General features: G+C 48.5%; 2 protein-coding genes and 1 long non-coding RNA gene across 4 annotated transcripts; 1 reads left to right on the plus strand and 2 right to left on the minus strand.

Annotated features, from left to right (window-relative positions):
- The first annotated feature begins 334 nt into the window (after nucleotides 1–334).
- On the plus strand, nucleotides 335–3,540 carry LOC117838653 (methionine gamma-lyase). Its single transcript, XM_034718765.2, has 2 exons — nucleotides 335–1,231; nucleotides 2,628–3,540. The coding sequence occupies exons 1-2, from the start codon at nucleotides 430–432 to the stop codon at nucleotides 3,266–3,268; spliced, it is 1,443 nt and encodes a 480-aa protein (XP_034574656.2). The 5' UTR covers nucleotides 335–429; the 3' UTR covers nucleotides 3,269–3,540.
- On the minus strand, nucleotides 3,468–7,194 carry LOC117838654 (pyridoxal reductase, chloroplastic). Of its 2 annotated transcripts, none has more exons than XM_034718767.2 (8): nucleotides 6,981–7,193; nucleotides 5,333–5,561; nucleotides 5,109–5,202; nucleotides 4,799–4,922; nucleotides 4,546–4,647; nucleotides 4,300–4,451; nucleotides 4,108–4,201; nucleotides 3,468–3,874 (listed from the first exon to the last, which is right to left on the minus strand). In XM_034718767.2, exons 1-8 carry the CDS (start codon nucleotides 7,134–7,136, stop codon nucleotides 3,689–3,691), a joined length of 1,137 nt encoding a protein of 378 aa, XP_034574658.1. In that variant the 5' UTR covers nucleotides 7,137–7,193; the 3' UTR covers nucleotides 3,468–3,688. The 2 variants fall into 2 exon arrangements, with proteins under 2 accessions (XP_034574658.1, XP_034574659.1); XM_034718768.2 differs by having other exon boundaries at nucleotides 3,733–3,874; nucleotides 3,993–4,201; nucleotides 6,981–7,194.
- Nucleotides 7,195–14,854: 7,660 nt separating this feature from the next.
- Nucleotides 14,855–16,161, minus strand: LOC117836254 (uncharacterized). Its single transcript, XR_004636045.2, has 2 exons — nucleotides 15,672–16,161; nucleotides 14,855–15,379 (listed from the first exon to the last, which is right to left on the minus strand). It is a non-coding gene; the product is annotated as an uncharacterized lncRNA (long non-coding RNA).
- Nucleotides 16,162–16,238: the final 77 nt, after the last annotated feature.

The following is a 16,238-nucleotide window of genomic DNA, read 5'->3' on the forward strand; positions in this document are numbered from 1 at the left end:
GGAGTAATGAAAACAGAGAGTGCAGATATGCTCTATCAGATTCACAAATAAATGTAGTAATTTATGGTAGGAGATACACTGCACTAATACAAAAACTGTTTTCCTATTGCAGCCACCAGTATAACGTCGAGACGCTACACTTGGCGCGAAGGTACCACGCTGCGGTTTCTCAATCTCCGGCCTTCTCCCCTGGCCGTAGAACGGGTCCCGGTTCACACCCCCTCCATCCGCCGACCGTTCCTCCGGTCGTGCGGCTCTGATCCGTCCACGTCCCCGCGCCGCATCGCCCGGGGCGTGGCCGCAGAAGATCCTGGACTCGCCTATAAATGTCCACCACCTCCTGTTCCCTCCACCCCGCACTGCTCTCTGACCGAGTCCCAAGCCCCCGACCTCCTGCACTCCTCCCCTGCAACGCACCCACCCATCCCGATGGCCCAGGCCATGGCCGCCGCCTCCGAGCTGATCAGCACCACCCTGAAGCGCCCGTTCGGGAGCGACGGGCCACTCGGCGACGACAACGGCGGCGGCGCGCTCGCCCACGCCGACGAGAAGCCCAAGGCGCGCCGCCGGGAGGCGGACCCCGCGGCGGCGCTGGCCGCAGCGCGGCACGAGTTCGGGGAGCACGGCGGCGTGAACATGTCCATCGAGGCGTCGGCGACGTTCACGGTGATGGAGCCGGACACCATGCGGCGTCTCTTCGCCGGGGAGCTCGGCCCCGACCGCGGCGACATGTACATCTACAGCCGTCACTTCAACCCTACGGTGCTGGCGCTGGGCCGGCAGATGGCGGCGCTGGAGGCCACCGAGGCCGCCTACTGCACGGCGTCGGGGATGTCCGCCATCTCCTCCGTGCTGATGCAGCTGGTCGGGGTGGGGGGCCACGTGGTGGCGTCGAGGTGCCTGTACGGCGGCACCCACGCGCTGCTGTCCACGTTCCTGCCGCGGACCTCCGGGGTGCGCGCCACGTTCGTGGACGCCGACGACGAGGCCGCCGTGCGCGCCGCCGTGGTGCCCGGGGAGACGCGGGTGGTGTACGTGGAGACGATGTCGAACCCGACGCTGGCCGTCGCGGACATCCCGATGCTGGCGCGGGTGGCGCACGAGGCCGGGGCCAAGCTCGTGGTGGACAACACCTTCACCCCCGTCGTCGTCACCCCGGCCCGCCTGGGCGCCGACGTCGTCGTCCACAGCGTGTCCAAGTTCATCAGCGGCGGCGCCGACATCATCGCCGGTAAGGACGACACGGCCTCTTATTGCCCCCGATCGTCTGCATCATCTCGCGACTGCATGCAACGACAGAGAGCGCCTATCGGTCTGCGGCTGGAATTTACCTAGCCGCGGAATGGGCGTTCTGTTCTACGGCGCGCAGCATTAGCGGGTCGCATGCACACGCTTAGTATAAAAATAAGTTATTTGCAAGCTGCAATTAAAAATTGAAGCCTATCTTAAGCGTTGTCACGTGCTACGAGTAGATACGTACTGCTGGACCGTCTCGTTTGTCCTGTACGGCTACGTGAGTGCGTCACGTTCCAGTGAAGCTGGAGCTGAAAAGCTTGGCCGTCGTCACAAGGAATCCCCGGAGCTGTGGGGGGAGGGATATTCTGCGTAGGGAAAAGGTGAAAAGAAACTACCGGTCTAGAAAGTGGTAAAGGCCGTCAGTGATCACGTCGTAACTCTTATCAGAGCGTCACGGCACTGCGTGTCTGCATCTCCCAAGACCCCAACACCTACACACACACGTGCGCTCTCCAAATTCTTCGTCTGCACATTTCTCTAACGCAAAATGTGTGGCAGGATTCACACTGCCCTGCACTTTTACCCAACTGATCCTCGACACGTCCACGTCACTTTTCTATTTTTTCTTCTTCCTTTACCTCTTCCGACCACGACAAAAACGCTCGGCCATGGCACACCACCCATGTGGCGACGACCCATGCCGAGGACATCCAGATAAACGACAAGCCAGTGAGTCATGCAGGCGCAGTGGTCTTGCACTACCTAGCCGCGGTACGTGACGTGGTGACCCACCTCATCTAGCTAGCCATTGCCATACCCGGGCGTCCGTCTCGGCCTGGCTCTGGCACGCTCCATGTGTTGCATGTCAGGGCCAGGCTCCATCCCGCGCCGAGATCTCTCGCAGTCGCCTCGTGCTTGGTTCGCGCGCGGCCCCGCGCGTCATCCGGCTAATCATTTTGCCTGCCGCACCGTGTCTTTTTTCTCCGTTTTCCCCCACCTCCTGCGCTGGTGCAGCAGCGGTTGCGAGCGCTGGTGTCACCCGTGATGCACGTCCTTTTGTCTTTGTTTTCGTACCACGAACCCCCACCTCCATTTCGCCCTTGGTTGAACCGTCAATCATGCATGCAGCTAGCAGCTCGGTCGCTGAGAGATATGCGATCTGCAGTACTGCACCCGCGTGTGCTTTGTCCCGACTCCGTGCGTGCAAGCGGCCAAGGGCTGACCATGCTCTCTTGTCGTCTGGGCCTCCACGCGCGGTGCACAGAAGACACGACCGAGACGTGTGTGTGACGAACTAACCTGCCACGCGCGTGAACGAAATCTTGCAGGTGGCACTTGTACAGCTTGAATTTTGATGGCACGTCTGTGCCTGTTGTTTTCGTTGCACGCAGGCGCCATCTGCGGGCCGGCGAGCCTGGTGAACGCGATGATGGACCTGCAGGAGGGCGCGCTGATGCTGCTGGGCCCGACGATGAACGCCAAGGTGGCCTTCGAGCTCTCGGAGCGCCTCCCCCACCTCCCCCTACGCATGCAGGAGCACTCGCGCCGCGCCCTGGCGTTCGCGTCCCGGATGCAGCGCCTGGGCCTGCGCGTCCTCTACCCGGGCCTCCCGGACCACCCGCACCACGCCCGCCTGAGCGCCATGGCCAACCCGGGCTACGGCTCCGGCGGTATGCTCTGCGTCGACATGGGCACCGAGGACCGCGCCAACCGCCTCATGCACCACCTCCAGAACACCACCCAGTTCGGCCTCATGGCCGTCAGCCTGGGGTACTACGAGACGCTCATGTCCTGCTCCGGGAGCAGCACCAGCAGCGAGATGCCGCCCGAGGACCGCGCCAAGGCCGGGATCTCGCCGGGGCTCGTCCGCATGTCCGTCGGCTACAACGGCACGCTCGAGCAGCGTTGGGCGCAGTTCGAGCGCGCCCTCGCGCTCATGCAGCCAGTACCGGCGCCGCTGCACCACAAGCCCGGCGCCGCCGCCGACCGCGACGTCCTCGACGCCGGCACCACCATCCACCGCAAGCACTGACCGGCGCGCGTCCTCCCCCAACAGATGTCAAGGCTGTGCCGGCAGGGAACATGCATGCTTCTGGTGTATATTACTATTTACTACAGTACCATTTAAGTGGGTAAGGTTAAGTAAGCGCCGTCTGATCCCTCTGGTTCAGATGGATAAGCCAGTGAGTGCAAGCCGCTTCATCTCGGTCTGGGGATCCTGGAAACGAACATGAATAAGTGTGTCGTTGTAATCAGTTGTTTGCTGCTTAATCTGAACTTCATTCAGGCAGGAAGGTAAAGATACATGCGTGCGTGCGTGCAGCTCCTTGGCTACTGCTTACTACTAGCAAGATTTCTGAGATCAGCGAATGAAGCGTCTCTCTGCTCTTATCTGAATTCCGGACATTGTTCTGTCATGTTTGGTACCGAGATTCAGGTTCCTGCACATGATTCAGGCAGTCTGAAAGACGTTCTGGATCATTCTCTTCGGAGCTGCCATCGCCGCGGACTCGAGCTCTGAGATCTCAGCGGGGCTCAGCCTCCAGCCGAGCGCGCCCAAGTTCTCCTCGACGTGCCTGACCGTTTTCACGCCGGGGATAGGGATCGTGCCTCTGCAGATGCACCAGTTTATGGCCACCTGCGTTAGAGATCATAGCATCGGTTTTGTTCAGAAACCTTGTCGGAAGTTCAGATGAACACATATTGACCCAAACTGAATCACAAGAAACAGATGACAAGGAAATCAAATGCCATACTAGTTGTGGGCTTGTGCCATGCACATACAACTGCGGTTCAGAATTCAGGCATGCCACCCCCGTCATTTGCTCTATGCATGCTTGCATAGTTGTATTGTGTGCATGAAAAAACTACCTGAGACATGGTTTTCCCCTTCTTTTCTGCAATTCTTCTTAGACAGGACAGCAAAGACTCCAACCCAGGAAGAATTTGCCGGAACAACACAGACCTGCAGCGCAAAGGACAGATGAACATACCCTGAAAACATGCACTCAACACCTGCCAAAACAAGAGTTCAGAAACGATAAAGGCTCCCAATTCCATCACCTTGGTCCTTTTGGAAGGTTAGAAGCATCATACTTTCCGGTCAGCATCCCTAACCCAAGCGGACTATATGCGATGAGACGAATGCCCAACGAGTCACACACGGTTTTCAGTTCCATCTGCTCGTCACCCATGCTCAGTAGTGAGAACTGAACCTGCATGCTCAGTAGTCATACTTTCAGGTAATGCAACACTGAATAAAAAGTTTGACAAGACATAGAACTAACTATTTTTCTGCAGGCCAGCTACCTGAGCTGAGCTCAAGGGAACACCTTTAGAAGCTAGATAGCTGTGGATCTTCAGAAGCTGCTTCGGTCCGTAATTGCTGACACCAACAGCACGAACGAGGCCCTGAGAAGCAAAAACTTGAAGTCAGACTATGTGCCTAACTGACCAAATAATATGATTGGTATTTGCCAGTGATTATACAATGTGGAATTCAGTAACTTGAAAAAATGACTCGGTATAATATATGATGTAGTATGTTTGAAAGTGCAGTGACCTTTTCATACATTTCAACTAGACCATCCCAGAGAGCACGTTCCTGTAAAGGTGCATAGTTAGCAGTGGACCAATGCAGCTGCCCTATTCCAAGCCGATCTAGTTGCAATCTTTCCAAAGAAGATCTGAAAATAGACACTTCATGAGTCACATAAACTCTGATTACCAATGGCCATTCTATGCTCAATGTTTGATTAATAATTCCTGTTAAAGTATTCTTGCTAATGTTCTGCAAATACAGATTGTAAAAACTGAACTGAATAAAGTGAATCGTGGCAGATGTACATTAAGCAAACAAATTGGGAGAATACTTGCAAGCTCCGACAAACTGGCCCGATGTAAGTCGCCAAGGATATGCAGCAAACTTCGTTGCAATGACCACATCATCTGGAGATTTGATCGGCCCTGAGGCAGCATGAAGGAATAACATTAAATAAAACCATTGTAGCTGAAAAACTGACAGAAAGGATGAAAGAGCATCAACCAGTTCATGGATTCATGAAAAACCATTTTTGAGTCGATGCATTAATCTAACCTTCAAACTCACGTATAAATCTACCAAGTAACCGTTCGCTCTGTCCATTCAACTTTCCAGTTCCGTAAGAGTCCGCAGTGTCAAAAAGGTTTATGCCATTCTTCAGAGCCAGATTGAAGCATTCCTGAAGTTCACTGTCCATACTTTCTTGATAGCCCCAGAGCAGCTGATTTCCCCAAGCCCACGTTCCAAAGCCCATGGGGGAAACAGACAGGGGACCAACTTTCACCTATATTTGTGAACAACAATGTTACTTTCAGGATATTCCGTTGAATAATGAATGAGAACTAGCTGAATTAACCGCAAACACTTTGAACTATGTAGATACTGTAGCATGTTGTGGTTCAGACTTCAGACAGAAATGTGAGATCATAAATATGCATGGTTGTCTTTTTGGCTCAGCAGAGGCAATTCAAGTTTTTGGAAGCCTGAATCTATAAGAGATAAAACTTAAACCGATGTAACCCCTTGTTATATCAGGCCATTATGTGCCAATGAATGAACCGCAGACACTTGAGAAAAAAAATATAAAAGAGATGAAACTTGAAGTTTCCCTTGTCCATAAGAAACTATGAGATAGAACTTGAAACAAACATTCTCTAACTAAGGTCAATATCGTCTGCTTGCTTTGACAAAATATTGTATGATGCATCAGCTGAATCCTATAACTCAGAGAAGCTTTTGTGAAGAGATGCGATGCAGAGAGTCGAAATCATGTCTGTCCAGTTAAAAAATTATGCATAGAAGTGAAGTAGGTTTCGTCAATATCTTCTGCTCAGCGTAGTGGGGCGCAGAATGTCAGTAATGGCCGGGAGGGAGGGTGCCTGTTTATAGTGTCTCTGTGGTTATGCATGCTTTCCATTTAGTTTTCTGTGCTTTCCTGATCTCGTTGTAGAAGGCTTGTTTTCCTGATCTAACCAGGGGGGTGGGGGGGGGGGGGGGGGGGGGGGTGAACTTTTGCTGGCTCATCCACGGTAGGTTCTTTCCAACGACAATCGCACAAACACGGAACTTTTGGGTGTCCGTGAATGACTTCAATAAAGAGGAACGGCAGCATCAGGAAGAGTGTAAGACAGCACACAGCAGTAATGCTAGCTATAATCTACTGACTGTTTCGATTAGAATAGTACATTCGTCTTTTGATTCATGGCTGAATACTAGTACTAAAAGTTACTGCTAATCTAATCAAGCTCCACGAATAATGGCGTCTAGGTAGGGTCATCGGATCCTTGTTGCGGTTTGTGCTTAGGGGGGCAGGAAATCAAGGCTCAGTGAGGCCGTGCACATTCAGACAGAACATCAAGTTTGCGCCGGTGTCCCATCCCATTCGCCTGTCTCGTTCATAATGGCGAAGCCGTGCATCCACCTCACGCGTCATGTCACATGCATACCGGGTTGAGCGATGCACAGTCCTAGGAGTACTAAAAGCTTCGAACCGTGCACTGCATAAAAAAAAAACTGCAACAGCAATGCAAGTCCTAGACCTGGCGAGTATTCAATCCTCGATTGTCAGCTCTACAGTTCCGAACGATCCCGGACCCGGAGTCAAACACAGTGCTAGATTATTACGCCTATTCCGGCGCTCAGACGTGATTAAATTGCAAAGATGATCAGTACAAGTAGTGAAGGAGAGGCGTTTCTATCGGACCTTTTCCCACGGCCAGAAGAGGGGCCCGAGCCGCAGCGCCGCGGCCGGCGGCGCCGGCGACGTCCGCCTGAGACCGCCTCCACCGTGCCCACGCGGCTGCGCGGCGAAGGGCGTCACCGGCGCCGCTGCCGCCCCTGCGGCCGGCGGCAGAGCCATCGGTGGTGGAGCAGCACAGGTTCGGACTTCAGACGCGCGCCCGCTCTCGTCCGTTCATCCGCCAATAAAAATCCCCTACCTGCAGTGCTTTGCTCATAAGGTCATCTTCGTCGTCGGGGGGTCGCGGCCGGATTAGAAAGCCAACCGATGTCGTCAAGGCCCAGTATGAGCTAGTCGTCGCGGCCCAGGCCCACCCACGAGGCAGCCCGGTTTTACTTGGAGCCCGGAAGATGCCGCGACGAGGACGGCGATGCAAAGGCGACGCAGGGGACGTCAGGGACGGACGCGTGCGCTCACACGTGGGCGCGCGGCGACCGGCGGGCGAGGAATCTCCGGCCGCAGTGGACAGTGGTGGTGGACTGGTGGTGGGTGAGTAGTACAGTGCCCTACACTACCCAGTACCCAGCTACTAGACCTAGTACACTCCTAGGCTACTACTCCGGCTGACTGGTTGGTGACGGTGGTAACTCCCAACTTTCACACGCGGCCAGAGCCAGGCATTGATGGTTGATCAGTCGAGCGATCGATGGCGACGCCAGGCGGCAGCGTGGGCGGCAGGCGGCAGCGGCCCCGTGAGCCGTGGGTGGAGTTAATGGCCACAGCGGTGGGCGCTCGGCTTGAAGGAGGAGCCAGCCAGCCAGCCGCTCCCCGGGCACGGATCTCCAGGCCCGTGAAAAGTCTCCGGCAGCAGCAGGGGCCGGCTACTCGTAGTCGTAGATGCCGGGACCGGGCAGGCTGCCTTGGTGTGCGAGACCTCGCGTCGCCTTCCGTGTGGGCGGGGGTGCCGGCACCGCCGCGCCCGCGCGCATGCGGACACGGGCGGGGCGGGCGTCGGCGTCGCGGTCTGGAGCGAGCGCGCGCGCGCCACGGGCGCGAGCCTCGGGGGGTGCTCTCGCGCAGGCGGACCGAATCATTTCGCAATCGATTGCCTGGCGGACCCGGCCGGTTACCTGGGCGTGAGGGTAGAGTCCTGACACCGCTTTCCCGCGCCTAGAGTAGCGTGGCCTTCTGGACTTGGATGCATGACACCCGGCGCGGCAGAGTCGTCCAAACGGGACACTCCACAGCCTCCACCCTCCTATCGCACCTCTTTCCCGCATGCTCCTCTCCTTTTCCACTTTTAGGAACGGTTTCGGTTTCAGTTTCAGCCTTCCCTCTTTGTTTCTTACCCTGTGTTCATTTTGTAAACGAGGTGGGATGGTCCCATTCCAAATTTTTAGATAAAACCATCCCACCTTATGTTTGGTCGAGAGAAATAGATTTATTTTAATTTTTTATTTGGTTTGGAAAATAGGATGTACGTGGGACTGCTGACAACTTCACAACGCCATCATTCTCGCCAGTGCCGGTTCTAAGTTTTTGAGGACCCTCTAGCAAACTTGTCGCGAGGGCCCCTCTAAACTATATATAAATCTTATACTATATATAAGTGCTAATTTTTCTTACAAAACGAAAACAAATTCAATGATATATTTTAAATTTAACATGTTTGATAATTATCGAAGAACAATATAGACTAAAACTAATATGATTACCTTAAGGAAGAATAGAACTCCATAATATACATTGTTTCTCATAAAAAGATTGTTTTTCGGGCATTTCTTGATGCAAAATCATCAAGGACGGGAGATCAATAGTGTCCAAGATATCCCTCTCGATGGTGCACATAGCCAATCCATTTAATCTTTCTTGTGACATAGTTGATCTCAAATAGTTCTTCAACAACTTCAATTTTGATAAACTTCTTTCCGCCGAAGCTACAGTCACAGGTACAATTAAGAGGATTCGATAGGCAACTGAAATATTTGGATAGCAATCTGCAGCTATAACAAACTCCAGAATCTCAAGCCCTGACATCAAAGAATCTGGCAAAGTCACTTGTAGCACCTTTAATTCCGAAAAAAAAATCATTGATCTCAACAACGGATAAGTTATCCTGAGAAAATGTTTCTACAAAATTTTTGCAGTGCAGCCAAAGATTAGCTTCATCCAAAGATTTCAAATTTTTTGAGTTGAACAGGAACCTAAAAATATTATCAAATTTTTTCATCTGCTCAAATCTACTAGTCAATGAAGCAATTGCAGCATCAATCATAACATTGAAGTACTCTACTCTAAATGAGTCCACAGGAGACCACTGTATTTCCTCATCTTGTTTATCAAAATGTTTCTTTCTCTTTCCTTAACATTTTGTATGAAATTTTGGCTCTATATGCATTTCAGATGCAATGTTTTTTGTTGTATCCATACTAGAAGTGAAACCTTCATCTCTATACTTCTTAAAATATGATATGACACCTTCAATATGTTTGAGAGTATCATCTATACTCACAAATTTAGATTGCAACTTTTTGCTCACCTTATTTATAGAGAATAAAATATCGTGCCAAATAACCAAACCAACTAAAAATTCAAAATCTTATTTGAGGAGTTTGGAATCTGATAGCTTGAACACTTTTTATTCGGCTTTCCCAGCGTGTATTAGACCATGACTTAACTGTCAATCCCGGGACATTATCCACCAAAATCTTCCACCTTTTGGTAGATTTTGCAAACAATGTGTATATACATTGGATGAGATAAAAAAAGAAATAGCTTGCCTACAAAATTTAACAAATAGTAAGTTTGAAACCTTTCCCAAATCATGGCATATTATATGAAAACAATGTATAATAGAAATAATAGTTTACCTGCAAGATTTCCCATATTACAAAGAGTAAGATTCAGACTATGACATGCACACGGCATGTATAGTGCTCTTCGATTAATTTCAAGCAAGCACTTTTGAACACCTTGGTGAGAATCCTTCATATTTGAACCATTATCATAGCCTTATCCTCTCACATCATCAATATTCAAATCAAGAGAAGCCAATACATTCTTTAATTTATTAAAAAGAACTAATCCTGATGTGTCATCTACATTCAAGAACTCTAGGAAGAACTCCTCTACTCTTGGAACATTCCGCGACATATTGACACACCGAATAATTAGAGTCATTTGTTCTTCATGGCTCACATCTGGATTACAATCTAAAATAACAGAAAAGTACTTGGCATCTTTGATGTTCTTTAGTCTAGTTTGTTTCACACAATCTGCAAGAAGAGAAATCATCTCATTCTGAATTTTATGCCCAAGATAATGATGATGAATCTCACTATTTTGAATCCACCTAATATGTCTTGCATCACAGGATCAAATTCACCCATCATTTCAACTGTGCCCAGAAAGTTACCATTGCTATCTTGATATAGTTTCTCATTTTTCCCTCGAAAAGCCAAATTATGTTTAGCAAGAAACTTGACAGCAGCAACAATTCTTACTAAAACTTGTCTCCAACACTATCTCTCCTTTGCAATTTCTCATTGCAAATCATCATCAATTATTTTATTTTTGCTCAACCTTAGCCTAAGTTCATTCCAAGTATTCATGTTTGTTATATGCTCAACACTATTCTCATGTTGCTTGAGTCTAAAACTAAGATGATTCCAATCCCTTAATCCATCATGTGCTAGCAAACTTTTGCTTTGACTTGATTTGAACAATTTGCAGCAAAAACAAAAAACTTTGTCCACATGTTTAGAGTAAACCAACCATTTTCTATCAACCACCTCACCATTGCTTAACTTTCTGGAGTAGTAAACGTATGAAAAATGTCTATTAAGAGCATCTGCAGGGAACTCATGATTTAATTCTCTCACCGACCCCTTTTCAATCAATATATCTCTACCCTTATTATCAATATTTCCCCAAGTTCTAGGATCAAAGACATCATGAATAGAAGCTTCTTGCACATCATCAATTAAATTTTCAGGTTGAGAGGAAGGTTGTAAATTTTCTTTCTCTATAGCATCATCAATGTCATCAACTTGTTCACTTAAATTATCATTAATTTGTTGTTGTTGCTACCCTTGTTCTTCAATGTCAAGTGCATCTACAGGATTATCATCAGGCACAACACTGCATGAAGCTGAAAAAACTTATGTATAGCACCTTTTTGAGATTCAATAAATTGATCTTCTACTCTTTTCCATTTTCTTTTCTGAGATCCCGACAAATGTTTCTTAGGTAACAGTCTAAGTTTCTAACATCTAGATTAGAAGAAAAACACGACTATATGAGTACCGAGTACTAGAAGTCCGAAGTAATTAATTTAGATTAAAAAATGGTCGAAAAAATACCTAGATCATCGCCTTGCTGGACAACCATGGGACAGCCGGACGGGACCGCTCAGCCGCCGTGCCAGTGCCGCACGCGCGGTTTCGGCGTTAGACTGGTTGGCGTGTCGCAGGAAGTACTAGTCGTAGGAGCAGGACGCAGGCACGCAGCGTCGCACTCGCAGCACGGTAATCGCCTAATCGGCGACTCGGCGAGACGGATCACGGACGGGTGGATGGCGATTCGCATTCACCCTTTGGCGGCGCAGGTGACAAATCCTGGGCGAGCGTTCGCGTAGACGCGTAGTATACCTAAAGGGCCTGGCGGCCTGCAATACTGAGCGCGAGGGTGTGTCCTGTCCGCTTGTATAGCTGTATACATGGGGGCTCCTGCCGTTCTGGGCTGACCGCTAAAGCCTAAAGGGCCTGACAGCTTGCAATACTGAGTGCCTGTCTGCCTGTATACATGGGGTCCTAGGCTGAGCCCCCCCTTCCGTGGGCCCTAGGCCATCGCACCTCGTGCCCCCTTGCAGGGCCGGAACTGATTCTCGCGGGATCCACCTGTGTCACTCTCCCTACCCTTCTTTCTCCTCCCTTCTCTCTCACCGGAGCTAGCCACAGTAGCCCCTTCACGCCGTAGCTGAAGGGCCAACGACCACTACATCACCTTTCTCATGCCGCTCCACCATGCCCCCATCTCGTGTTAGCCTACGCCGCCCTGAACAGAGGGAGATGGGTGTCTGATGGTGACAAAGTGGATGAGCCCATCCCTTCATTTCGAGCAGATCGATCCATCCCGCATCTACACTTCTATAGGGAATATTCCTCTCTAGGGATAGATCGATCTTGCTTGTTCCCAATCCCGATACATCAAAAAATGGGGTGGGCTCAACCCATTCCACTTCATCCTCTCAACCAAACAATGCTCAGGGTGTATATGGGGGAGAGACAACAATTGTCTGAGATGCATTTCCTCTAGGTCATGACCGGAGGTTGTAGGGAAGTTCGAGGAGAGAGCACTCATCTCGAGGAGGAGAAGTTTGTTTGGTTTCAGACCCGAATGAAATAAGATGGCTCCGTTCTTCATCACTACTATAATAGGAAAAATATCACTAGAATTTCATCGTGATTCCAGACAGTATGTTAAGTACTAGACGACATCTCGCCGCTCGCGGCTACTCATCGCCAGATAAAATCATATGCGACACATCTTTTAACAAAAAATATTGTCTTCTAGAACTACAGGCTAGAGGCTAGAGCTAGAGACCCCACGAACATCACAAAAATCATGTAATGCACACACATGCGGTTTTCAAGCTTCGATTCAATCCCATATGAGTCTTGCGTGATTCCACATTACAATCCCATTTATACTTCATTGCTATTGTGATGAGGGGGTTTGTTCCTAATTGTTGTCTCAAATTTTGGTTAATATTCGGCCATCTAAACAGATGTAAATAAAAAAACAAATATAAAGTTTTGAATCTTATTGAAATTTATAATTTTATATAAAGTTTGTCTTTATTGGACGAGTCCGTATGAAAAAAGTTATATTTTTTTTGAAAAATCTTTCACACACACACACTCTAACACAATTAAGTAGAGTCGATTCTTGGACTGCAAAGCCATGCACGGTGGAGATCCGCGATCAATGGGAATATGGACAACCTTGGAAGATCCACACCTCTTGCAAGTTCATGTGTGATTTACCTCCTTCCCACACTTAACAGCAGATAGTACATACGCGTGCCAAGAGAGTTGAACCCAGACCTAACCATTCCCCCATGAACTGAGTGACAGACTTTACTGCTCAAACGCTTATGCAAGTACTCAATTTGGCCATTAGAATTTGTTTGACACGATGCCTTTCCAATGTAACACCAACTAAACAAAACTACGAAACTGATTCATATTCCGTTTTACAGGGCTTGTGTTATGGCGCATCAATCACTCTGATGCTGATACCTGTCCTCCATCACTCATATGCTGAAGAACTTTCATGCATGTAAGATTGTAAGCACACTGACTGCACACACGACAGTGCGTGGCCGGCCGGCCGGCTTGCGGGCGATGACGGCGTGACCCCACGGCAGCAAGCAGTCTGTCCCGTTCGTCCGGGGGGCGCTCTCTTCAAAAACGGGAGGAGAACCGAGGCTCAATTGAATTCGATCGATCGGGCATTCATGGCTCCCTGCTTCTCCGGCAGCGTTGCCTTGGCGATTTGGTGTTGCGCGGAGACGACGGAGAGGGGCCATCAATAATGCCGCGCCCGCGCGCGCCGCATGGTGGCACCTCTTTTTCCCCGCTGCAAAGCGTAGGCGCGTAGCGAGTAGCTAGCACTACGAGGAGGTAGCTCTACGCAAGCATTCGACCTCGCTGCTGCAGCTCCGATCCCATGGCGATGGATGGATCGAGTAAATTTACGGCCAGGAGTAGCAGTTACAGGTGCAACTACGTATGCTCAGATGGGAGTGTCTCAAGCTACCTAGCTACGGTAAAAAATTTTAAAAAACTGTCCACAATTCCCTCGATTGTGCTGTGCAGCTGATTGACCAGACGAGCAGATATACCGGACAGGCTGTAAAACTGTAAGCCCTGAACTGTTTGGTGTTACACATACACGCTGTAATTTTATGTATGCCTGCTTTCTTCTCCTATACATGACTAAGCATCAGGGTTGAACTTCTTTGGATGCGTGCTCTCATCAGCTCTTGAAACATAGAAGAGCTAGTTCTTATTTTGGCACGACCGGCCCTAGCAACATTAGTGGGGGGTTTTTTTACAACACACAACTAAAACTGTGGCTTTAGATGTGGACAAAGGTTGTAGTCTGTGAATTGTTCAAAGACTGAATAAGACAACACGAGTTCCACAGATCCACAGAAGAGAAATCACATGTATTAGCTAACTTATTTACTTGGAGTGTAGTACATACTGTACTACGCATCCTGCTGAAAAGACTGATGTGAGCTCACTTATTATAACGTAGAGACGAAAATGCCACCAGCATTATTCACGCATGTTCTATTTGGTGTATCAAGAATTATTCAAGATGCAAGAGACAGATCTTGAGCCATGAATTAAAATCTGATCAGTCAATACCAGATCTTCAATTTTAGTAGCATGTACCAAATTAAAGCCTTCGTTTCATATATACTCCTCGAGAGAGTGTTTTTCTTTCCATCTTTTCAGTTTTTCTTCTTGCTTTCTTTGAGGAATACATCGTATGTGTGGAGCAAAAAGAAATATAACAGATTAAATTGTTGATCGAATCGACCATGATCATTTTTGCGTCTCGGACTCCCAGGCTCGCAGCTAGCATCCTTGTGCTATAGCAGAGGTGTAAAACCTTCACATGTGTTGACTTGCGTGTATAGCCAGAAAATTGAAAATGTATACTGCTTTTGTATTGACTGATTGGATGCAGAATGCCTCAACCAGGCATTGAAAATAAACGAGAAATATATATTTTTGAGACTTGTCTGCAGTATCTCAGCATAGATAAAAACCTAAAACCTTTGCCTTGAAAGACCAAGTTGCACAAAATATTAGACAGCGGAATTGTTAACAGAGACACTATCAAGAAGTGTTCATGCAACAGAAGGATACATTATTTGCCTTTGCTCAAAACAAAGTACATATGTGTCGCATCGGATAATGTTGCTTGGTAGCTAAGAGATTATAGAGAACCATCCATGCATCATATATCAGGCAGGGAACACATATCAGATTACTCCTTACATCCATACATCTTCTCACTTCAAACCAGCTTGCCTGGATCCGGAGGCAGAAGATGGATGGAACCATTGAAATCAAGGTACAAAACATCAAGCGAGCTCCAGACGCAGCAGCTCCAGCCGCATCAAGAAACAACATATAGTAGAACCAGAAACGCCTCTGAGAAGAACAAATACACACCTGGAGTACTCATACAGTCATACATCAATAAAATGTTATGATGAGCTCGCTTCATGTATGTATATACATCAAGTTCCAGGTCCCAACATAGCATGAAGAGAATACACACATATACTGCATCTCGTCCAGAGAATTACATACACCCTCCCAAACTTTTTGAAGCAGGTTCTGCACCGAGAAAACTATCTTCAAACCTAGAACAGATAAATATCTGAAAGCAAGAATACTCAGATCGATACAGATAACTTTGTACTTCTAGTAGCAGCTTTGACAATAACATGTTCTCGAAAACTTTGCGAATACCAGAAGCAATCCATGCCCACCATGCATGCATAGAGAGAGATGGGAAAACCGAGAGGAAGAATCGGAATCGAAGAAGCAAAGAGAGAGAAACTGGAGAGAGGAGAGAGAAAGTGAAGATTCTCCCCAATCAAAAGGTAATGATGAAAACTTTCAGCACCTGCAGATGCGCAGAGGAAAGAGGAGTCAAAGCAGGCCATCATTACACCAATCTTGCTTCTCCTCGATCCGCAACAAACGAACAGACAAAGAAGGCACAGTGGAGTTCGAGATAAGATCCAGGAGTCAGGAGAGAGTACTGTGCTCCACACCAAGAACAACCAGGAATCTCATGCAAAAAAATCCTCACAAATATATCAAAATCAAAGAATAAGAACAGATTTAGAATACCCCGGCCGCTAGATCGATATCATTTGAAGCTATCTCTGAGGGGAATGAAGCCTGGTCCGAGATCCCGCAGATCCGAGGAATGAAAACTACACAAGAGATTCATCCTCAAATCACAGGCAAGACCTTGAACCAGACAACATTCCACTCAGAAGCAAATAGCTTCATATCTTTTCCCATCCCTCTCAGGTCTAGAGGCCCTCTCCTCTCCATCTTCTCATCTCCCTTTCTTTGCAAGAACTTCTGGGAGGGGCATGGGTATCTATAGGCACAGGCTCACAGGTGGCGTGGTCCATGGAGCGGTCATGATGCGTGAATGATTACTGCTAAAAAAATTTTG

The sequence above is a fragment of the Setaria viridis genome, chromosome 9, assembly GCF_005286985.2.
Source record: "Setaria viridis chromosome 9, Setaria_viridis_v4.0, whole genome shotgun sequence".
In the NCBI taxonomy this organism is placed as follows: Eukaryota; Viridiplantae; Streptophyta; class Magnoliopsida; order Poales; family Poaceae; genus Setaria; species Setaria viridis.

Coding starts and splice junctions, on each gene's coding strand:
- LOC117838654 (XM_034718767.2), bottom strand. CDS start 7,136: ATGGCTCTGCCGCCGGCCGCAGGGGCGGCAGCGGCGCCGGTGACGCCC. Junction 4,202..4,299: donor AACCTTCCAAAAGGACCAAG/GTGATGGAATTG, acceptor TTTGCGCTGCAG/GTCTGTGTTGTTCCGGCAAA. Junction 3,875..4,107: donor AGGGGAAAACCATGTCTCAG/GTAGTTTTTTCA, acceptor TCTCTAACGCAG/GTGGCCATAAACTGGTGCAT.
- LOC117838653 (XM_034718765.2), top strand. CDS start 430: ATGGCCCAGGCCATGGCCGCCGCCTCCGAGCTGATCAGCACCACCCTG. Junction 1,232..2,627: donor CGGCGCCGACATCATCGCCG/GTAAGGACGACA, acceptor CGTTGCACGCAG/GCGCCATCTGCGGGCCGGCG.